Source organism: Rhinatrema bivittatum, chromosome 2 (assembly GCF_901001135.1).
Source record: "Rhinatrema bivittatum chromosome 2, aRhiBiv1.1, whole genome shotgun sequence".
In the NCBI taxonomy this organism is placed as follows: Eukaryota; Metazoa; Chordata; class Amphibia; order Gymnophiona; family Rhinatrematidae; genus Rhinatrema; species Rhinatrema bivittatum.
This window is the reverse complement of record NC_042616.1, coordinates 655,740,179-655,764,329: the sequence shown is the minus strand read 5'-3', so window position 1 is coordinate 655,764,329 and position 24,151 is coordinate 655,740,179. Positions and strand designations below refer to the sequence as shown.

The window sequence follows — 24,151 nt, the reverse complement described above, 5'->3', positions numbered from 1 at the left end:
GAGGAATATCCCAACCAACTAGTGAGTTGACTGGAAGAAAAATCCTCCTGATCCTGGTCAGGATCGTTAAGCTGGGTAAACTTGATTTGAATGACTGGGCCTGAAAAATACGATACAAGTAAACTCCTCAACTACATCCTAACCATCCAAACGTCATCAATGGCTGCCAACAGACTCTCAGGAGAGAGCTGTTATAAAGTCTTTCAGGGAGATGGCCATTCTAGACCCCTCAAGAGAAGAAGCTGAATTTGAATGGTATCCTCCCCCAGTTCACCGAAATATACTAACTGGTTAAAATAAGGGTTCACTTAGTTGTGACAGACTAGCTGTCTGTTACGTTTGTATACTTATGTTTTGTTCAATAAAGATTTTGCCAAAAAAAAAAAAGTTGCTCAGTTACTTTAAGCCTAGGTCCTACATTGAATTAAAACATTGTCACTTCATGCTTAGATTGCATTTTTTTTTTCTGGTCGCAGACAATGTTGAAAGTGCAGTGTAGATAAAATTTGCTTGTCAGACTTTGACACTCAGAGCATTTTATCTTGTTACAGTTGAATAAATCGAAGCATGTGGAGTATAGCCAAAGGTTAGATGTACTGAGCTGAAATTAGAGCAAAATTTTGTCTTAATTCCTAGTCATGAGATCATGTTTTTATTTCTCCAGTTTTCCATCTATGTATGGCAAGAAGGAAAAATTGAATTTGGTGTATGTATGTGTATATATATATTCATTCAGGTGTGAGGCTTTATTCATGTGGTTATAAAGGAAAACATGAGAGAAATTAATTTGTGAATATGACCCTAAATCTGTAGTTCTAATCCTTTGTCACACTGAATACCACAAATAACTTCTCTCCCAATTTCTGTTATGCACTCCTGGTAGTACCCTGACTCTGTACTCTTCTCTCTTCTCCCACCTTATTTACTCCTTATATCTCCATCTTCTCTCTATTCCCCTGACTAGTAGTAGCAGCTGAGAACATCTGTGCCCATCTGAGGTCGACATCTGCCACCCTAAGCCTTGAGCGATTTCCACACAGGCTGGTCTTACTAATTTTGCTACCATACCTACAGAGTCTCATCAGCCAGAAGATCTAGGGGCAAAAGAGAAAAGGAAGGCAGACTGCTCAGGAATCTGGGTTTGGGATTGACTTCATCTTGTTCTCATCCCAGCTGATGCTATAAGAAAGGAAAACACTTTGGGGTCTAGACTGTCAGGCTTCTCTAGATCGAATGGGGGGTGGGGGGAGTATAGTGCTGTCAGGGTTGCACTCTTCGGTTGGGAACCACTGTAGATATGTATTATGGTGATTTTCTCTGAGGACAAGCAGCATAGGCAGTCTCCACAAATGGGCAACATCAGCAGCAGATGCCCAAATGGAGCAGCTCCTAAAGAGCCGGAGCTTTGCTTCATGGTTTACTGAGCATGTGCTGACCATTTCACTTTCTGGTTTACTTCGCTGCATGCATGGAGATATAGTCCTAATTTGCTTAAGAGTTCACCTGGGAAAGTTTGAAACTATCTCCATGCACGCAGTGAGGTAAAACCAGGATTGGCTCATCTTGTCTTCCTGACTGCAGCTATATGATCACTCTAGTTACAGTGTAAATAAAAGCAGTATGTTGCACTTGTGATCCATTTTCATTTTTTAATGTGTTCCAGGAGGTGAAATTCACAAGTATATTGCATTGTTATTTTGGTGATAAAATGGTAGATTGTAGGGAAGATCTGTGGGGTTTAAAAAAAAATGCTTGTTCTTAATTGCTTATATTTATTGAAGTATGTTACAGCATTTCCTGGTGTCATTTGAATATGCGAGACGTGAGATTGTATAATACTGCCCCCAGGCAGTAGCTTCATTAAGCTGTAACGCAATAAAAACAAAAAATGGCATTTACAACAGAGCAGTCTGTGTGTCTAATGAAAACGTTTTATCAGACTGGTAGTGTTATTCAAATGCAGCATGAGCTTCTAGCAAAACTAAAGTGTAGGGAATCTCCAAGCAGATTAGCTATAAACCTATTAGTGAAAACATTTTGGAGAGGTTCACTGCAGTTACCACAGGAAGCAGGGTGTTGTCAGCTTGAAGAAGATGGTGAGAATGCCAGAGAATGTTGTACATGTACAGGAAGCACTCATTCACAGTCCTGACAAATACATACATTCATACAATTCCTTAGCAACAATGACAAAAACAAGTGACTTTGTTGTGATCTAGTCTAGCAGTTTCTGGCAGGTTGTCATTCAAAGTATTTGATTTGCTGATGAAGTAGATTTCCACCTTAACAGATATATGAAAATGTCGAACATGCACATAGGGGCCTCGCCAACCTCTCACAAAATTGAGACTCCTTTTACATCCTCAGAAATGCATGATGTGGTGCATTATTTCCATAGAAGGAATTGTCGGACCGATCTTTTGTTACTGTACAATGAATGCTGATCATCATCTGAAAGTTTTTAAGACCAAATTATTCCATTTCTTTAAGGAATGGATATTGATTTTGAGGAAGCATTTTTTTCAGCAAAATGATGTATGCAGGCATATGCCCAATGCATTCTGGATTTCCTCTGAGTATTTTCATGATACTGTATCTTGGTTGCTTTGGAACTGGATGGTCCTGACATTCTCCAGATCACAATCCATATGATTAAGGAATCTTGATAAAAGCAATGTATACAGGAATAACCCACATATGGTTCTGAATTCAAGGAAGAAGTTACAGCAGCTATAAAAAGCAACAGTGAAGAAATTCTATGCAGTTATGGAAAATTTTGGTCAACATCTACAAGTGGTTTTGTATGCCCAGGGATCAAACATTGAAAATGTTTGTTAGTTAAATCTTTCTTTGTGTTTTCTGACCACTAGGAGCAATGTATTAAGTAACTTACCTCCCATAAGGAAATGACAGGCTTAGGCAGTCAGGTTGAGAAGGGGTGCAGGTGTTCCAGAAGCAACAAGCCGTGACCTGGCTGCACTTTTGGAACAGGCATGACTGATTGGTGTGATTGCATAAAGAGCAATAAGAAGCATTCTGGTGAAACCCAAGTTGGAATTCTGATCTTTCTGGTCCAGTGGCCGAACCTCTATAAATCCAGTGGAGCCAAAATAGAAGATATGTTTCTAAAAAGCAGCCTGATGGCAGAAAAAGACCATACATCTAGTCTGCCCAGCCGCTCAATTGATTTAGCTTTATAATTGCCATCACTTCCTTAGAAATACAGAAACATGACAGCAGAAAAAGGGCCGTTTAGATTCTCAAGAGAGAGCTGCGCGTTACTATGAGGGAAGAGACTGTTTTCCATCTGGTGCTTCCCCTCCCCCCAATGCTGCCAGCTTTTAGCTGCTTGCCATGCTGTGCTGCATGTCTGGTCTGGCCACGCCCCTACCTGCTGATGTTATTACAGGACGACTACAAGGGCTGGCCCAATGCGGAAGATGTAGCTACTTTCGAAGGGGCAATAACAAAAGGAGCTGCTGCTTTAGGGGTGAGCAAAAGGGTTGCAAGAATTTTTTTCTATGTAGTGTTTAGGTGGAAATGACAGGAATTTTGTTCTTTACCTTGTGAGAGGGGGAGAAAGCAAAGGATTTTTTTTTTTAAATTTAATTATTGTATATGCTATTATATTTGGTATTATATCAGATGTTTTTGATGTATATGCTACTGTAGTAGATGTTTGGTTTATATGCTGCCCTACTCCAACAAAGGACCCAGGATGGTAACATTTCAAAACAAAGTATAATGTATTAAATCTAAATAATTAAAACTAGAAAATCTTTTTGTGTGTTCAATGTACCTATGTGAGAAGTATTCTAAATATGGGTTGGCTCAGTGGCAGTGCTATATGCTATCAAGCGAGATATCTGGGCTTGGTTCCCAAGCCCAACTTCTGCTCTTTGGACCAGTCTATGCTGGCCCCAGGGAGAGAGCGTAAGCCATCTCACAGAGTTGGCACACATCGGCTGGACTTGGGGTATATATATACTGGGGTTCCAGAAGGAGCTGTGGTCTGTGACTTCACTCTGAACTGTTGATGTGCTGGCTCGGGAGTGAGGGTTAAAAAGGAGCAAAATCTTAAGTAGTCGTGAATGAAACTGCAGCATCAAAAAATACCCTAAATAGAATTACCACAACAATTGCATAATATCTTGTATCTATTTATTTTTAAAGACTGTGTAGAAGGTTTTATAATTCTTTCGGGGAAAGATTAATGGTTTGTTGTTTTTCTTATTTTTTTTTAGCCTCAATACTACGTTCTTAACTGCTGATAGTCTGCCAGTGACTAGTGTTCATTCATGAGTATCACAGCTTTTTTTTATTTGGCAGAAGATGTAAAACAATGGACAAGAACAGTGACTTTATAAACTCTAAATATCCCCCTAAGAAGTAATACAGGCAAACAACTCCATCAATGTCCCAACTGGCGTCATAAATGGTGAATGGGTAATGAGCAAACAGTCACTTGGGCCACAGTAGTCCGTGCCAGGCTCAATGTACATAACACTATTAAAGGCTGTTTCAAACTGAAAGTTTAGTTACCTACCACTTTATTTAGGGGCAGATTTTCAAAGGCTATGCGCGTAACCCGAGAAAATCTGCCCCTGCGCGCACAAGCCCCGGGACGCGGGCCCGAGGCCTCCGGCACAGCCGCCGTGCTGGTGGATGGCGCACTGGCAGCCAGCCGGCGCAGGTGTAACTTTCCAGATATAGGTCAGGAGGGGGTTTTAGTTAGGGCTGGGGGGCGAGTTAGATAGGGGAAGGGGGGGGGGGGGGCGGAAGGAAAGTTCCCTCCGAGGCTGCTCCGATTTTGGAGCGGCCTCGGAAGGAACGGAGGAAGGCTGCGCAGCTCAGCGTGTGCAAGTTGCACAATTGTGCACCCCCTCTGGAGACAGAGGACCAACCCTTTTTCATGACCTCGCTCTTGACCCTAGAGGGGGCGTGGTCGTAAGCCCTTACCAGTAGTCTTTGTTTCCTGCAGCTGTGGACAAGTGTAGACGGATTTTAAAATGTCTCGGAGCCAGGGTGTGACCTTGGCCGGATAAAGTTATCTTAGCTCCTGGAGCAACAATCTCTGTGCTGCTTTCCCCAGTGGGAGCTGTCTCCAGGACAGAATCTGATAGAAGGCACCCGAGGAGTGGATCCCTGTCTCCCTAGGGAGCTAAGGATCCCTCTTAGTGGGGACCCTTAGGGAGGGTACTAGAGGATCTGGTGCTCCTTCCCCCCCCCCCCCCCTTTTTTTTTTTTTTTTTTAAAAGAATCTCACTCTCTCTCCCCCTTCCTTTTCCCCTTCCCCCTTCTCTCTCCCCTAGTGGTTAGAGCAGTGGTCTTTGAACCAGGGAGACCAGTGTTCAAATAGCACTGCTGCGCCTTGTGACCTTAGGCAAGTCACTTTACCCTCCATTGCCTCAGGTATAAACAGATTGTGAGCCTTCTGGGGACAGAGAAATAACTACAGCACCTGAATGTAATCCGCTTTGAAGTGCTGAAAAGCAGAATATAAATCGGATAAATGAGATTAAATGCTGATGCCTCCTCAGTTTTGCAGGAGGCATAAAGATAATTTAAAAAAGAAGAGAGAGCCAGAGAACTAGTGAGTAGAGCCACAGCAGGCCTGAAGGGATTCCCCAGAGGTGATGAGTAGTGTGGCTAGCAGAGGACCTGAGTAAGACAGAGAAGAGCCGTGTGCAGCTCACTGAGTTTGTCAGCTCAGCTTCGGATGTTCTCCAGCATGGCAGACCATTGGTTTAAAAAATATATCTATTTAAAAATGGTACGTGACTGTGGGTGCATGGTCTGTGCTTCATGGAAAGTAATCAGAGTTCCCTACACGTGATGGGGACCTGGACCCATCCTTTCCAGATAGGCTTCGTGAAGAAACCCCCCCCCCCCCCCCCCCCACACACACACACCGAGGAGGAGAAGGGCTGCAGTAGGGGGCTGGCCTGGGAGTTGGCCTAGCCCCCAAATACTCCAGGAGAGGAGAAACTACTGCTTCCAGGCCAGCTAATCCCAGTAGCACCCATGGTAGAAGGGGACAGCGTGGAAGGATCTGGAGGCTTGTTTATCGTTTCTGCACAGGGCATTGGGCTGGACCTTCAAGGAGCTTGTCGAGGACAGTTTTCTCCGGTGTTTCTGCTAATAATGCACCAGATTTTGTTGTGCTGTGGAAAAGCCTGGCACTGCTTCTGGATTAAAATCCCCAGACGTGGGGGGGTGGGGGGAGTCAACGGGGGAAAAAGGAGAGGAACTCCGAAATGCCCGAAGGACTCCTTTGTGACCAAACTATCGCCAGAATTAACTGCTATGCTAGACTCCATAGAAGAGTGAAGGTCAGCTGAGGAATCTACGTTTAGTGTGTCCCCCCCAAGCTCAGTGTTCCTCAGAGTAGGAATATTTAGTCAATAGTAAGGCTATTTGGGAAAGAGGAGCTTTCAGCCCTCCTCATAGTGGCCATGTGGCCTTGAAGATTTCAGACACTAAAGCAGAAGACACTTTGGAAGTCGATCTCATCCTTCATGGAATTGGGAAACCTTCAAGAACCTTTCTCTTGCATGAAGCCTTATAGTAGATGGTGTTGACAGAGTGGGGTCTCGGAGGAGGTAGGGTAACAAAATTGTACCCGCTCCCTGCAGGGGAAAGAATGGGCTATTGCGAATCTTAAGGGTTGACATGCTGGTTTCAGCAGTAATCAGCAGAACCACCATCCTGGTAGAAGGAGGCAAAGTCCTGAAGGAGACTCAGGACAGGAAAATAGAAGGGATGCTAAAACAGGCCTCTGTCACAGGAGTCAATGCGATTAAGATGTTGGTTTATGGAGGCTGTGTAGCTTGGGCAGCCTTATGTTGGGTACAGCAGTTTCCGGAGAGTCAAATTGAACATCTGGAGTCGGCAGTTACATTCTTGGCAGGCTCAATGTAAAACCTGATTAGGTTATCCTTTTGTCAATTGCTTTGGAGGTTGCAACCAGGAGACTTCTCTGGGTCTGAAATTGGGCAGCGGACTTTGCAACCAAGTTGCGACTCTGTAAGCTTCCCTTCAGAGAGGGACTCCTATTCGGAGAAGATTTAGAAAAATTAGTAAAGGATTTGGATGAATTCAAGCCAAAGACTTCCAGAGGATAGCAGCCAGGCAGGCATTCGAGGGGCTTCTGCATCAGCATTTCAAGTACCAATGCAATGGTAAAATGTCAGGCAGCCTCACACAAGTGACACAAGGTAAATCCCCAGGCATTTTGAGGGGCCAAAAGGGTCTCCCCCCTAGGTCTATCTGCTATTGCAGGAAAGGGATGCCCTCCACAATGATATCCTCAAGTCTCTCAATAAGCGAATTTCTATTGTGGTAATATGCAGAGTGGACCCATATTACTATGGACCAGTGAGTCCTGGAGATAATTTTAAGAGAGTATGCATCCATATAAAGGCATTTGGTACCAGGAGAGACACATATTTCCCCCACCCCCCCTTCAAAGTTTACAGATTTAAAGGTTATAATCCCAGTCCCTCCCAGGAAGGAACATACTCAATTTATTTTGAAGGATGGTACATTTTGACCCATCCTAGATCTAAAAGGAGTCAATAAGTTCTGAGGGTACCCCACTTCAGAATGGAGTTTCTCCATTCTATCATAGTGGCAGTAAGAAAAGGAGTGGTTTTGTTGTCATTGAATGTGGAAGAAGCCTATCTCCATGTACTGATCAGAACTTCTTTTCAAAGTCGTCTTCACTTTTGCAACCTAGCCATCACTTTCAGTTTTAGGCCTGATCTTTTGGCCTTGCAATTACCCCAAGGACCTTTTTACCAATGGTATGGTAGTTGTGGCAGTAGCTCTACGCAAGCAGGAGAGAATGGTACATCCTTATGTGAATGATTGGCTCATTGGAGCAAAAAACACCTAGGGAACTGGAGACTTTGGCCATGATAATTCACCTTCTAGAAAGATTGGGCTGGATGACAAACTATGCAAAAAGCAACTCGGAACCCTTTCACTCACTGGAGTTCTTAAGCACCCTCTTCAATATGGTAGAAGGACATGTGACCTGACATCCAAGAGAGCTGCCAAAATAATAGAGCAAATAAATATTTTACCCGCTCTAGGTTTATTCAGGTTATGGGATTATCTCCAAATTAAGGCTGCTGACAGCCACTATAGATCTAGTCTCCTGGGCCAGAGTGCATATGCATCCATTGTAACAGTTGGCACTAGCCTATTGGTTTCTAGCCTCCCACGACTGACTGTCACCTGGGTGTCTCCTGGTAGCAGAAGAAAGTCTAGACTGGTGACTGGATCCCTCTAACCTCATAAAAGAGGTAGACCTAGAACCACCCAACTGGGTTGTTCTAACCATAGACACCAGCATGATTGGGTGGGGAGCAAATTACCAGGGCCATCTGGCCCAAGGGATCTGGTCAGAAGAAGCAGCTGTATGGCCAATAAATATATTAGAATTAAGGGCTAACAAATTGGCCCTTCAGGCTTTCCTACTAAGAATAAAGAGGAAGGCAGTCAGAATTCTCTCAGACCAGTGCCACAGCAGTGGAATATATGAACAAGTAAAGGAGCACTTGCAGCCCTAGGGCTGCAAGTGCTCCTTTACTTTTCCTTTCCTGCATCTCACATTGCAGGAAAGGAAAATGTTCAAGTGGGTACTATCTCAGCAGAAACTGCCTGGACCCAGGAGAAGGGGAGCTCAGCCAAGTGGCTTTTCAGATGATAATGGAACAATGGGGGCCACCAGCGGTGTACCTAATGGCATCCCGAGCCAAGACCAAAGCAGACAGATTCTTCAGTTGGTGGAACGAGGAAGAATCTAGTGGGATATATGCCTTAATCCGACCTTAGCCAAAGGGTAGGCTTCTGTTGTATTTCCATCCTGTCTCTTGATAGGCAGAAGATCACCCTTCAGGTGATACTGGTAGCTCCGGATTGGCTAAGGCGACCTTGGTATGCAGTCCTAAAAAGGCACTTAGTGAGGACCCTACTGCAACTCCCCAGAAAACAGGGATTGCTGTGGCAAGGTCCAATACCAATAGAATACCCATCTCCATTTTGTCTTAATACCTCTATCTTGAAATTGCTTTGGCTGCAAGCCAGTGGTTATTCCCAGGCAGTTGTGATGACCATGCTGAAAGCACGTAAGTGTTCAGCCTCATTCATTTATGTTCGAGATCGGAGGCTATTTACTACTGGGAGCATAAGACTTCTCACGAATCCTAGTCTTCTTATAGAAGGGCCTGGACAAAGGCTTAGCACTTAATTCACTAGGGGTACAAGTGGCAACCATATCCTGCTATAGGAGACACATCAAAGGTAGCTGCATACCAGGTTATAGTGCATTTTGTAAAGGAGTGAAGCGTATATATTTATCCTTCAGACCAATTTTATTTTTAATTATTATTAATTTTTTTTTCCTCAGTGGGATCGCAACCTGGTTCTCTGAGCTGTAGTACGGGCTCCCTTCAAACCCTTGAAACAAGCACTCATTAAGGAGCTGACATTTAAAAACTGCCTTTTTGGTAGTGATCTGTACTGCCAGACGCATTTCAGAATTACAGACCCTCTCATGTAGGGAACCTTACTTAGAATTGCTCCTCAGTTACCTTCCAATTGGTGCCCTCATTCATAGTAACATAGAAATGATGGCAGAAAGACAAAAATGGTCCATGCAGTCTGCCCAGCAAGCTTCCCAAGGTAGTAACTGCCGCTCCATGCAGGTAACCCCCAAGCTTTTTTATTTATTCCCATTCTCTAGCCTTTAGGGATCCACAGTGTTTAAAATCCTTTACAGTTTTAGTGTTCACCACTTCCTCCAGAAGGGCATTCCAGGCATCCACCACCCTCTTAGTGAAGAAATATTTCCTGACATTGGTTCTAAGACTTCCTCCCTGGAGTTTCAAATCGTGACCCCTAGTTTACTAAATTGTTTCCAATGGAAAAGGTTTGACGACCATGGATCATTAAAACCTTTCAAGAATCTGAAGGTCTGAATCATATCACCTCTGCTCCTCCTCTCCTCCAGGGTATACATATTCATGTTCTTCAACCTCTCCTCATAAGTCATTTGATGGAGACCTCCCACCATTTTGGTCACCCTTCTCTGAACCGCCTCCATCCTGTCTCTCTCTCCTTTGAGATACAGTCTCCAGAACTGAACCCAGTACTCCAGGTGAGGCCTCACCAAGGACCTGTACAAGGGTATTACCCTTTTCTTACTAGAATTTCCTTCTGAAGGTGGTGTCTCCCTTCCATCTAAATGAGACTGTGTACAATCAGCCTTTAAAAGAAAGGAATATCGGGATAAGGACAAAAGACTGTACCTGCTGGATGTGTGTTGTGTTCTATTAAAATATTTTAAGATAAAGAACCCGTTCAGGAAGTCATGTAGGTTGTTTGTGCTGTTTGGGCCACAAAAGCCATGCCAACTAGATCGGGAAATAAATGCAGTTGCTTCAGCCTACATTCACGGTGTAAGGCAAGCACCAGTGGCGCCTGCATCCTTGTAGTGTGTGGATGGAGCATCATCTGCAAAATTTGTAGGGCTGCCACTGGTCATTCCTGCACTTGTTTTCCAAATACTAGGCTGGATGTACAAGCCAAGGATGCTGCCTTCAGCTTGGGTCCCTAAGTCAACCCTATCTTCCTTCAACTCAGCTTAGAGGTAGCTTTTGTAACTCAAGTGTAAGGACTGGTCTAGCAGGAGGAAAAGGAAGGTAATGTTGTTCTTGCCTGATAATTTTCTTTGAATCCTGCTAGAGTAGTCTAAGCCCCACCCTGGAACACAGGGACCATAAGCCGAGATGCATGAGAGAACCCAGCTCTCACGCTTCCTCTCTTCTCTCCCCTCTCCACCCTCCCCTGAGAGGGGGCATAATCTTGAGGGGTGAAAGAAAAAAAGAGCACATATAAGGAAAAAAATGGGTAAGGAGGGGTCCTTGTCTAGTGGCTTTTAACAGTAGGCTACTGGCAAGGGCCTACAACCACTCCCTCTTTTATGGCCAAGTGTGTGGTCATGAAAAAGGGTGTTGTTTTTCTGTGCCAGCTGAGGACCAGGGAAAATCCCAAGTGTAAGGACTGGTCTAGCAGTACTCGAGGAAAGAATGTTATCAGGTAAGAACAATTTTACCATATGTATTCTCTCTAGAATTTGATAACAGAGGTCCATATTCAGCCACAGTCTTGATAGCAAAGTTAGCCGGCAAACTTTGGAGGTATATTCAATCATGTAGCTGCAGAATTGAATATAGCCGGCTACCTTAAAGTTAGCTAGATGTCCTAAAGTTAGCTGAATAAGTCAGCTTAATGGCGCAATCAGATTTAGCTAAATAAGTTAGGGAAAAGCATAAGCACTGGAAATTTAGATGCAAAATATTGATAAGGCAGGCAAAAAGAGAATTGGAATTCCCAAGAGGTTAGGGCTGTTTAGCTTGGAGAAGAGATGGCTGATGGGGGGATATGATAGAGATGTTTCATGATTTTAAAGGTCTTGAACGAGTAGATGTGACTCGGTTATTTACACTTTCAGATGTGTGCTGTTCTGCTGCTTTTGCAATATTTGGAAGTGGAAGGTACTACCTATGGGCTTCTGATTTTGTATGATCCTGGCATGCTCCTTTTTTTGTCCTAACATTTTGTTTCTAGTGTTCTTTACATCAATTATTTTAAGAACCCTCCCTCCCCACCTCATACTGGTGTCCTTTCCTCCATTTTTCATGCTCTGTTCGTGCTTCACATCTATTAGTATGATGGGATTTTGATAGGAATGTAGATAGAAGCAACCACCGTGACATATAAAAGCTGCTAAATAAATGATTGTGGGCTAAGTAGGAGGAGCTTTCTGAAACTGTATGGGCTATACATTAGAATGGAACAATGAAATCATAATTTTAACTACCAGCCAGGGGCGGTTCAAGACGGCCTGCTGCCTGAGGCAAGGAAAGAGTGTGCCCCCCCCCCCCCCCCAAGCTGGCACGGCCCGGCACAGGTCAAATCAATGAAAAGCAAAAAAGGGGGGGATCCCCCTTTGGCTATTTGAAGTGCTAGAGATAGGGAGGATGTGGGGTCAGGATTCCCAGAGGAGTAGTAGGTAGAGTGCTAATAATATTTTTAGGAAGCTAGCAGGGACCCTGCACCTGCCTTCCAACCTTCCCCTGCATTTGCCCCCCTAGGGAAGTTGGAGGTGGCTGAAGGATGTGGCTGTATGTGTGGTTATCAGGGCTGGTGTAAGGGTATTAAGTGCCCTAAATGAATCTTACAGCCTTGCGCACAACTCCAGCCCTTGGCCTTCCTCATACACGATTAAAAATTATGTAATACCAGATTTTACATCACTCATACATTATATTTACATGCACTGTTGTGGTGCCAACCAGAAAGCCACTTGGAACCCATGTGGTATTGGGCCTATTGTGCAGTGCGTTGGTGTGAGCTTGGCCCTCAGAAAGCCATGAGTAAACTGAATTACAAGTTACAATATAGTAAACCTCCCCCATAAAACAGCTCCGCCAGCACTCAAAAGCAGTAATAACACTGCCTATGAAAAAACAATACTGTAAATATTACACCAGGCCCTAAACACCCATATACCAATATTAGGAAAACAGAACAAGCCAGGCTGCTATAGACCCCTACATTGAAATTACACAGTAGCAGAATACCTCATCTCTGTCACACATGCAGAACACACAGACCCTCACCAAATATAGAATAAAGAGACCATAAAGTACAAGTAGAATGCAGACAAAAACTATACTGGGAACTGCAAGAAGCCAGCTGTGTATGCAGTGGAAAAATGGAAACATAACCATTCTTCTTCATAAAACAATCAAGAAATATAAAATATCAATCAATAGTAAAAAAAATGCTAAAAAAATATTTCAAAACAGCTGACTCACCACCTCCTTCTTCTCTTTTCTCCCCCACACTTTCTCCTTGTGTCTTTATATCCCTCATACCTTCTCCCTTCCTCTACTCCTCCTCCTTTTCCCTCTCCTACCCTACCTCCTACCTTCTCTCTCCTCTCCCCTTTATCTCCCCCTCAACTTCACCCTTCCTCTTCTCTCTCCTCACTCACACCTCCTCCCTTCCCCTCCCCTTTCCTTCTCTCTCCCACTCCCTTCTCCTCCTGCTCACTCGTTCACTCCCTTCCTTCTTAGTGAGAAGGGAATGGGAGCAGAGTGATGTGAAGGGGCGTGTAAAGGAGGCTGAGTGAGACCTTCCCCTTCAGTCAGCTCAGCCACCCCTTTCCTCAAGGAAGGGAAGGGTGGCTGTCCTAGGGGACAAGTAAGTTCTCACTCACTCACTCTCCTCTTCTCTTCTCAGTAAAAAGAGAGAGAAGAGGGTTGAGCTGATGGAAGAGGAAAAAAAGTCATCTCTGACTTACCTTCCTCTTTTAATGCCTGGCCTCACTGATTCTTCCTGCCCACTGGGAACCCCAGGGGCAGGCCATAAACACTGCCACCGCTTTCCTTCTCAGTGTGCAATGACATGTATAGCAGGGGATTCAGTATCGCTCCCACAATCCCCTCTCCCCCTCCTCGGTCTTCAGCAGTCTCGCTCCCTAAATCCACTCTCCCCTAGAGACAAAAGATACATGGAACCCATATGGAATTAGGCCTATTGTAACATGTAATGAGTACGGGCTTGCCCCTCAGAAAGCCATGAATAAACAATTACAATATAGTAATCTTCTCATACCAAAAACAGCATTAACTGCCAGCACTCGAGCTACAACCCTACCAATGAAAAGGCACCACTGCAAATATATCACGCTTGAAAACACTAACATACCTCTGATTTAGAAAACAGAACAAGCAGACCTGCCTAAAATACCTGTAAAATAAAAACAAACAAAAAAAATACATGTACCTAAAAACTTTGTACAAAAATTACATAAAACTACATAGGTCCCTTCTTCAGATGTCAGATCAGAGACATTCACATCTAAAGACGTCTCAATAACTCTTGTACTGTAGTTTTGGATAGCTTTTACTGGTAATGTAAATATTATCACAGCCTGTCAAACATACAGTTTACCCCGAAAGACAAACTCCCTGAATTCAAACAGCAACAGTCCTACTCAGGAAAGAGCAGCACTGCAAATATTACATCAGACCTTAGAAGACCAATACACCTCTTATTGAAAACAGAACAAGAAGGAATGCTATGGATCCATACAAACTATATACAGCAAAATCCCTCACCTTGATCAGACATACAGAACACAGAGCCTTACCAAAGGTAAAATAAGAGACCAACAAACACCAAAAAAAGAAATATAATACATCAGTCATAAAAGTAAAACCATACTAATAAAAGGAATAAATATTTAAAAACTGATTAGAAAACTCAATAATTAAACCTCAAAAAATGTATATAAAATTTCCCACAATATATTTCTAAACAGCAGACATATCCAATAATAAAGCTAAAAAATCTCCCGATCTTCATACCTGGGATGTTTCGATTTCCAGCTTCTCTCTCTCTCTCTCTCGCCATCACACCCAGGCACACAAAGACTCTGTCCCTTCATCACCATGCAAACAGCCTCTCACATATACACAGGATCTCAGCCATGCACACAGACCCTCCCCCCCGCACGCACACACTCGGGCTGTAACCCAGCCACTCACACCTATGCACACCCTGGCTGCTACCCACCCACCCCCAAAGAGCCTCTCACCCACACATACACAGGATCTGGCACACCCACAGATAGACTCTTACCTCCCCCACTGACACACACTCTCTTTCTCTCTCCCCCCCCCCCCCCCATAGGGTCTAGGCCTTTTTTTTTTTTTTTTTTTCTGGCCCCAGTAGGATGGGGTCCACTGCATCCTCCTCCTCTCGTAGGTCGCCAGTTATGGAGTGGGCGGCAGCAGGAGTCATATTTATCCTGACGTCATCTCTTGCTGCCCAGGGTTAAGGACGTGTGTTGCCACCAAGTAGATCTTGCAGGGGTTTGGTTTATCCCTGCCCGATCCGATTGTTTCACGTTGGAGACGGGGTGAGGCAGCGGTGGAGGTGTTTTAGAGGGGCCCTTTTTGCTGCTCCAAAATTCTGCTACCAACTAAATTACCCCAAAAACTGTAATAGCTTTGCTGCTTGAAGATGCAAATTTCACATCTTGTTCCCAAGATGCATCACTGTATACTTAGCAACATTAAATCTCTATTTTGAGTTCAGCTACAAACTTAATCTCCGTGCAGTTCATGCTTCTGTTGTTACCCTCTTCCCTAGTCAGTCTAGTAGTAGTGACCAGTTTTTATTTATTTATTTATTATTATTTTTTAATATGATACCTGCTCTGACGAGATATTATGACTTGCACTGTGGCGCCTGTTCAGAATGGAGACGTACACTGTGACTAAGCAATTTCCCCTTGATCTATGCTGGGATTTAGTTTCATACCTTTGTCAGTAATCTGGCGGATGCTGCTAATATGATTATTTTTCCTTTTGTTTTAACAGACTTCTCTGCATATGGCATAGAGAATAAAAGCTGTTCACCATGAGTGGGGAGCCTGATGCACTAGCAGTTGTTAACCAGCTGCGGGATCTAGCAGCTGACCCCTTAAATAGACGAGCCATTGTACAGGATCAGGGATGTCTGCCCGGCCTTATTTTGTTTTTGGATCATCCCAGTCCTCAGGTGGTTTATTCTGCTTTGTTGGTGAGTATTATGATTTCGCCAGTGTAGCGCTTTTTAGCTTTCGGTGCATCCACAGTAGTTAAGATCATCCATTAGGCCAATTAAGGTCATTTAAAATATTATAGCCAGTTGGGAATCCAACCTGGCAGGAATCTAAATAGAATCTGTGACATCTGTCCAGCAACAGCTTGCTCTACCAATTTAACTAAGGTAAACTTGGCCTCAGTTACTCAATGCTAGCTAAACAAAATTTAACTTTTTAAAATGTGGCGGAATCGCTGCCTCTCTCAATTTTATTGGTGAAAGCACTCTCCTGTAATGAGATATTTAGTGATAAGATGAAGAAGGTTTAACAAGCTATCCATATGTTTTGTTTTATTATATTTTGCTTTTCGGTACTTCAAAGCCGATTACATTCAAGTGCTCTGAGTTTTGCCCTGCCCCACAATCTTAAGGACCTCATTTACCAAGCATTTTCTCTGTAGACACAGAGTTTTAGTAAATCAGGCCCTAAGATTGTAATGGAGGCTATGGAGGGTAAAGTGACTTTCCCAAAGTCACAAGGAGCAGTAGTGGGATTTGAACTCTTAAGCCAAGTTGGACCAGGATCTGATACACTACTAGAAGGTGAGGTCTTTTTAATAAGCTTAACTTCAGCGGTAGATACCGTAACTTGGCAAAAGACATGGCCTGTAAATCTGGGTTTAGCTGAATTTGTGTTTCAATGATATTACTCTCAAACCAATGCTATTTTAATCTTCTAATTTTTTTTTTTCTCTAAAAAGAATTATGCAAAAGCTTTAACTGTTGGTGTCTGAGTGGAGGAAGTTTCCAATTGTTTAGAAGGAGGTTTTTGAAGATCTTTAAACATTCTTAATATCTCTGTTCTTTCAATACTAAATATCTTATGTTCATAAAAAAATCTTTTTTTTCCCCTTATCTTAGGCTTATATATATTTAAATGAAGGCACAATTTGATTTTATCTTCACTTAGTTTCTGTGCCATTGCCTTTCTAGCATCTGCCCTTTCTTTTTTTTTTTTTGTGTGTGTTTTGAACTCCTTAGGATATGGGGTGGGGCAGAATGTCCCCAGGCTATTACATCTATAGCTTGTGAAGGGCAAGAATTCCAATTATCAACTAATCAAATAATAGCTTCAGTTTGAGAGACCAGTGCTTTGGTAATTCAAATAGCTAATCTTTCTTTTGTATGTATATTTCTGGACCACATTATAGTATGTAGTGCCGTCAACACACCCTCACAAAATAAGAGAAATTTAAAATGAGATTTGTGCAGGCCATAGTGCAAATATTCATTTCCTCTATTAGTCTCAGGTTCCCCAAGCTCACACGATCAGTGCCCCATACAAGACCTGAATTTTATGGGCTATGCCCATGTTGACCAGTAGGCTACCCTCTGCATATAGTCAACGATATTTAACAGCTACGGTACATTAGTCGCCTAATAATGGCATTTGTTATTCTTTGTTTGCAGCTACACGGAAGAAAGGAAATACTAACCATTGCAATGGTTTTTCTCTCTTTAGGGGCTTCGCTATTTAGCAGAATGCCGTGCCAACAGAGAGAAGATGAAGAGTGAATTGGGTATGATGCTGAGTTTACAGAATGTAGTACAGAAGTAAGTGTCTAATGGCTTTAAATTTGAAAGTCAGTTTAATTGCTGTAGGCTGACATCTTCTAATATTTATTAGAATATTAAGTTCTTGAGTGCTCTAATATAAGTGATATAAAAAAAATTTAGTGAGCTTACTAATTTACAATCTAGTGATTTCATTTCTAACATTACTTCAATTGCTGCCAAGTTTTGTTGCCAAAAAAAAATTACCTTGTGGGCCCGATTCAAACTTGGTTGCAGACATGAAAATCTCTCAGAATGGAGATAAATGCTGGAATAGGCTAGTCTGCAGTAAATACACACCCTTGCTCGAAGTTTGAATTGGCAATGGTGACTAAAAGTTTATAGAAAAAAATTCACAATGTTATACCAAATCAATAAAACAGATTCCATCTGTGGGATGTATTTTTCTTCCACTAATCTAAATAAATAGGTATATTCTGATCTTCACAATAGGTATTCCAGCAGACACATTGACAAACTGCGGTGGAACTATGATTCTTAGTCAAGATCCTGTGATCATGAATGTCATAGCCCTCTTTTTCAGAAATCCAGCAAGGACTTTTCCTGTTTTTCTCTGTGGGTCTCCATCATATATCTAATCTGAACCTCCACCTTGCTTTGTGTTAGAAATGGCCATCATGGCCATAGCAGTAATGCAGAGGCCCAAGGCTTTATTGTTTTGAGTTATGTAGTACATATTGCAGATTCTGAATTCTTGCTGCAACTAAGTTTTGATGACCAAGGAAACCATGCTTTCCCTGTCAGTTCTGGAACTGTTTTATCAACACAGACGTCGTGTCTGCTCTAAGAGCTATTAGCTGAAAAACAGCAGTATAAGTTTTCAGAATGCCATCTTTCTCTCTCTTGGACTCTGTTGCCTCCCTTTTTGGCTTACTTACAAGCTCTTCCCTTCCATGGCTTTAATATTTGCGCATTGTTTAGGACACATTTTGCACCTGCTATGGCTCTACCCATTTCTAAAATTCTTTCTCAGGGTCTGCTCTTCAGCCGTTCAAACTGTATTCATACCTGCTTGGGGTTCTGAGGAGGGTCACCACAACTTACTTAACTGCTCCCGCCATTATAAAACAGTTTTTAAAAAACTTTTTAAGCACTCTGTCTAAGAAATGTAAATAATAAATCAAAATGAGAAATGGAAATCTTAATTGATTTAGCACCTAAAATCATTCTGTATTCAAAGAGTTTTTGTTACTACTGCTGATTGACACCAGCTTATTTGACCATGCCAGAAAACTGCTTCGGAGTTAAGAGAGGATTTTTCCAAGCATATTACTAACCCAGATAGACTTGAATTTGTACGTAAAACCTCTTTTGTAGAAAGGGAGCAAAGTGTTAAATAACTAATGATGTTGCCAGAAGGTTTAAAGGGCTTCAGGTCATACAGAAGCTTGTCGTTCGGGGACCGTTCTTTGGAATCCATTGTTTGTTTCACTCCTAGGATTTGGTGGTGCCAGTTTTTTTTTTTTTTTTTTTTTTTTTTTTTTTAATTGTTACTGTCGAGGTAAAGCTTTTACTTTTCTGAATCTTGACAAAGTTAAGGTATCTGATTTTCATTTCTCTGTTCAAAGTTAGGTTCATCTTAGTTAGACTTTAAAAAAGCTAAGTACTTCCAAATTTTGGGAGAGGATAATTTTTGTTTACCTTTCAAACTTTATAATGGACTCCTATAACTCAGCTTAGAATTGGCAGTAGTAGGGGGCAACATCTGTAATACCAATATGCAGAGTTCTTATAATCTTGTTGGTCCTGGAGAATACTGCACTCTTTGTAGGTTGTAATGCCTTTTATTGGACTACCATGAATTTTCCAAAGATTTGGCTGTGCATAAGCTTTAGAAAATTGAACTTGACACACAGTTTTTGTTTCACCTAAAAAAGGGACTCGTGCAATTTGAATTCATAAACCATTGAAATATCAGAACTAGTAGTATGCAGGATTTAATATGTCCTTGTGGACTATAAAAGTGTGAGTTACTTCTATAACAGGAATTAATTAGATGATGATGATATGTCTTACAAAAATGTTCTGCAAGTGAATATTATGTTCAGAGTAAAAGTGACATTTATTGAGCAGGAAAGGTGGAAGTTCTTAGTTTTTCTTTTTTTGAGTGATAATGCTTTAGTATAAGAAGTTTACAAATCTTGACGGGGAGTCAATATACGAAAATAGCTTTTGTTATGGAATGGCAAATTACATGAAGTCAAAGTCCAATTACTCAGCTCACAGAGCTTCAGAATACAGTCTCCTTTTGCCTGTCTGGTTTAAGAAGCTGAACTAAATTTGGTGCATTAATCAGCTCCTTCAATTTATCGCCTACCTAAGAAGATTAGGGGAATTAATATGTAGTTAATTACAAGGCAAGCCTTGTAGGTATGTAAAAGAGAATATCTTACTGTAATAATTCCTTTTTCCTTACATTTTAGCTTTGTGTATTCTTAGGTGATCACTATTTTAGAAGTTTAATCTTTTTTTTTTTTTTTTTTTCTGTAGTCCTAACATACATCCCCTATGGATTCCTCAGCATTTTAAACACACCAACATTTTACTTCTCTAATTTTTTATTAGATGATTAGGAAGTGCTATGTAATAAAACCTGGTTCTGTCTCTCTGTCTGCCCTCCAATAAAAGGGACCTGCTGATGTGGATGCTCTTACTGACCAATCAGTTTTTGAACCAGTTACTAAGCAACCAGTGCAACACATTTCTAGTTAGTGACTTGAAAGCCACCATTTTGTTTCTCGTTGAATTGCTGAAAGGAACCAGTGTTGCCAACCTCACTTATTTACCGGGAGTTTGGGGGGGAGGGGTTTGTAACTTGCAGGTAGCTGCTTTTTTTTTTTTTCCCCTAGTTGCTTTGTTTTTGGGCTTAATGGGCGGGACTCGTGCCCTGCTGTTCTTGTCACCTCTGGCTGCTGTGGTTGGAAACTGTGAGGAAAGAGGATGGGACCTCAGCAAGCACTAGGGATGTGAATCGTTTTTTGACGATTTAAAACAATCGTCAGATATATTTTAAATCATCAAAAATAGAGCCGCGATACAATAACAATTCCCCCGATTTATCGTCAAAAAATCGTAAATCGGGGGAGGGGGGAGGGCGGGAAAACCGGTACCCTAAAACCCACCCCGACCCTTTAAAATAAATCCCCCACCCTCCCGAAGCCCCCCAAAATGTTTTAAATTACCTGGGGTCCAGTGGGTGGGTCCCGGCGCGATCTCCCGCTCTCGGGCTACGGCTGCGTTAAAAGAAATGGCGCCGGTGGCCCTTTGCCCTTACCATATGACAGGGCAAAGGTAGCGCCGGCACCATTTTGGTTCCTGTCACCCGACGTCACGAGTGCAGGAGATCGCTCCCGGACCCCCGCTGGACCCCCAGGGACTTTTCGCCAGCTTGAGGGGGGGCCTCCTGACCCCCACAAGACTTGCCAAAAGTCCAGCGGGGGTCCGGGAGCGACCTCCTGCACGCGGGCTGTATTGCCAATATTCAAAATGGCGCCGGCGCTACTTTTGCCCTCACTATGTCGACATAGTGAGGGCAAAAGGGACCCACCCACTGGACCCCAGATAATTTAAAACACTTTGGGGGGCTTCGGGAGGGTGGGGGATTTATTTTAAAGGGTCGGGGTGGGTTTTAGGGTGCCGATTTTCCCGCCCTCCCCCGATTTACGTTTTTTTACGATTTAAAAAAAACAAAAACCATGACGATCAGATTTCCCTCCCCTCCAGCCAAAATCGATCAAGACGATCGATCACCCGATTCACATCCCTAGCAAGCACAGTTCTCAGTAGCTGCTTTCTTGTGGCCCTGCCCCTGCCTCCTCTCTCATGTTGCGACCAGAAGCATGGGATTAGCGAAAGGGGCCATAGCTCAGACCTCCGGCAACAACTACCAGCTACTCTAACTTCTGCACCTCAGGCAGTCTAGTGGCAAATGTCCTCTGCCTTTGGAGAGGTGAGGGCCAAAAGCTGCTTAAGCTACAGAGGAGGGAAAAAAGGAGGGATAAGAGAAAAACAGAGGAGAGGGAAGAGAGACGGTGGTGGCACAAGGGACAGATGGAAAAGAGAGCGAGGCGGCTTGTTCAGGAGCTGAGGGGGCAAATGAGAAGGAGGTACCTCTCCCCCACCTGTCCAGTCCTGGGCTGAGGAAAAATTGGTGTTTGTGGGTGGATGGAGAGAGGGGTTAGGAGATGGCCCAAAGCCAAGATGGGAATTTCCATAGTGGGGTGGGGGGGGGGGGGGGGGATGTGGCGGGAAGGTGACTACTCAGGCCGCTGTAGCCTGCAACTTGTTTGAATGCTTTTGGGTTGAGTGGTGGATGATCTAGGCAGTGTGCCTGATATGCTTTTTACTTTGGGGCGTGGGGGACAGGGCCTGCTGACCTGCGATGCATAACAAAGATATTAGGCTTCACAGAACTAAGTGTAGAGCCTTAATTTGCAATGTGATTGTGCCGTTTTTTCCTCCATAGCTCCCACAAAGGTAATTTTAAAGTGTTTTCTGTGTATAAATACTTTCTAATAAAAGTATTTAAATCTCATGTATTTTGGGCTTGTTTTTTCAGCAAAGTGCGTTTGTTCTTTCAGAACCACTTGCCATCACCCTGTGCACAAACACACATAGGAATGGAGAGAGGGAGCTGAGATGGGGACTTGCTTTCAAACCATTCCACGGAGTATGCTTTTTCATGCTTTGAGGGCATGGACTGCATGCTACAGCAAATCCTGTCATTTAGGAAACTCCCTGGCAATGTTAGGTTCTACTAATACATATGAGAGAGAAGATCTACATTTATTTTAAAAGTTTTTTGGCACCCTCATGCCTTTTTTTTTTTTTTTTTTTAAACTTTTATTGGACTATCACTTTATAGTGATTGGCTATTAATTTGCCTTTCACTTACTTTTTTACACATTACAGTTAGGAAAGAGAAAACTGACAGGGCGTGCATGGTTTCCACTGGCCTATTGGGCTCTGACATGGTCTGGGCTGAGCACAGAAGACATGCAGAAGCCTTTTGTTAGCAGATGGACAGGAAGCTATGTTCTGCTTCACAGAACCTGAAAAGCTTGGTTCTTTCAATTCACTTTCTACTTAATTAGTTCTGATTGTTCTTTAATTTAGTTTGCTCTTTTTTTAATGTGTTTTTATCTGTAAGGCTATGTTTACTGTTTAATGTTGGTTGTGAGTTGTGAATTTCACTGTCCCCTTATACAGGATGGGTGGTGTATAAATTTTGAAATATTACATTTACATTATATATATATATAATCTGTAGTCTTATTAAAAAAAAATGTGTATTTGAGAAATGTAGGTTAAGATGTGTGTGAGTGCGTTAGTTGTTCATATAGATAAAATAGCAACCACGCTGTGAGGCATAAGCTGCACCAATTTGGTCAGCAAACTAGGAAACAGTCTAACCCGAGACAATGCAATGGGTACAACACCAATAAATGAGAAGTATCTAGGAAGCTTGGACCAAGGAGTGACAAGAACAAAACGGATCACTAATACTAAGTTTCTTTAAATCGATAAGCGTCCATCTAAAACATAGGAGGTAATTTTCAAAAGCATTTATATGTGTAAAAGGGCTTTTGAAAATTGTTGCCATATATGCCTCTTTTACACTTAACTCCTTTGAAAATTATCTCCATAGTGTGTTAGTGATGTGCTGAAAACTGAGAGGGATGGTATAGTCTCGTTATGCGGTTTGCAATAGTTGTTTGCAAGTTTTTTGTGTTTTGTTTTTTTTCCTGGAGAATGGTGTGGAATCAGTTCAGGGATTGTGGGTTTGGGAGATGGTTCTTATATAATTAAAATAAATAAGTGAGATTAAACTGATGGCTATTTATATGGAAGAGGAGGAAAAATGCAAAAAATATTTGACATAAATGAGATTGTGAGACCGGAAAGTGAACGAGTAGAAGAGTTTTGGGAGAGGAATTCACTTTCTTAGGACTACGCCAACACAGTGTTAAATCGCTGCTTTTTAGACCTATTGGGAGGAAATAAGGCTTTTCATGGGAAATATAGGGTCTAGAAAGAAAACTTTGGATAACAGATATGTCTTCTGAATGTAGTTCATAGGGCCAGATGTTTGCTGTATGATTTGTGACAAGAATACAAGGAGGAGGAAAGATGATGTCTGAGGCCCTTGTAAAGTTTGTTTTATAGAGACATTCAAATACCTGAAAGATATTTAAAGGTGCACAAGAAGCAACTTTCAGTGGCAAGGAGGTCCTAGAATAAAGAGTCATAATGTGACTCCAAGGAGGTAGACTTGGGTAGAATTTAAAGGAGTATTTTTTTCACAAAACAGAGATTGATGTATGGAATGGGTGTTGTAGGCTAAAACAGTAAGGGATTTCAGGAAGGTTTGGATAAGCATGTAGGAGACTTAATTGCAAAAAATTAGAAGCTGGGTCTGTCTGGCAGGCTGCAAGTGCATAAGAACATAAGATATGTCATACTGGGTCAGACCAAGGGTCCATCAAGTCCAGTATCCTGTTTCCCACAGTGGCCAATCCAAGTCACAAGTACCTGGCAAGTACCCAAACATTAAATAGATCACAAGCTACTATTGCTTATTAATTACCGTAATAGCAGTTTATGGATTTATCCTCTAGGAACTTATCCAAACCTGTTTTAAATCCAGTAACACTAACTGCGGTAACCACATTCTCTGGCAATGAATTCCAGAGCTTAACTATGCACTGAGTGAAAAATAATTTTTTTTTTATTTGTTTTAAATTACCGTATTTTTCGCTCCATAAGACGCACCTGACCATAAGACGCACCTAGGATTCAGATGGGGAAAATAAAAAAAAAAAAAAAAAAGTTGTGCTAAACCGGCTCT

At 42.3% G+C, this 24,151-nt stretch overlaps 1 protein-coding gene across 1 annotated transcript in view; it reads left to right on the top strand.

Annotated features, from left to right (window-relative positions):
• ARMC1 (armadillo repeat containing 1) overlaps nucleotides 1–24,151 on the top strand; it is a 74,638-nt gene that overhangs the window by 10,790 nt on the left and 39,697 nt on the right. The window contains exons 2-3 of the mRNA XM_029591387.1: nucleotides 15,465–15,666; nucleotides 17,192–17,283. Of these exons, the coding sequence (XP_029447247.1) occupies nucleotides 15,505–15,666; nucleotides 17,192–17,283 (254 nt within the window). The 5' untranslated portion in view covers nucleotides 15,465–15,504. The remainder of the gene's footprint in view (nucleotides 1–15,464; nucleotides 15,667–17,191; nucleotides 17,284–24,151) is intronic.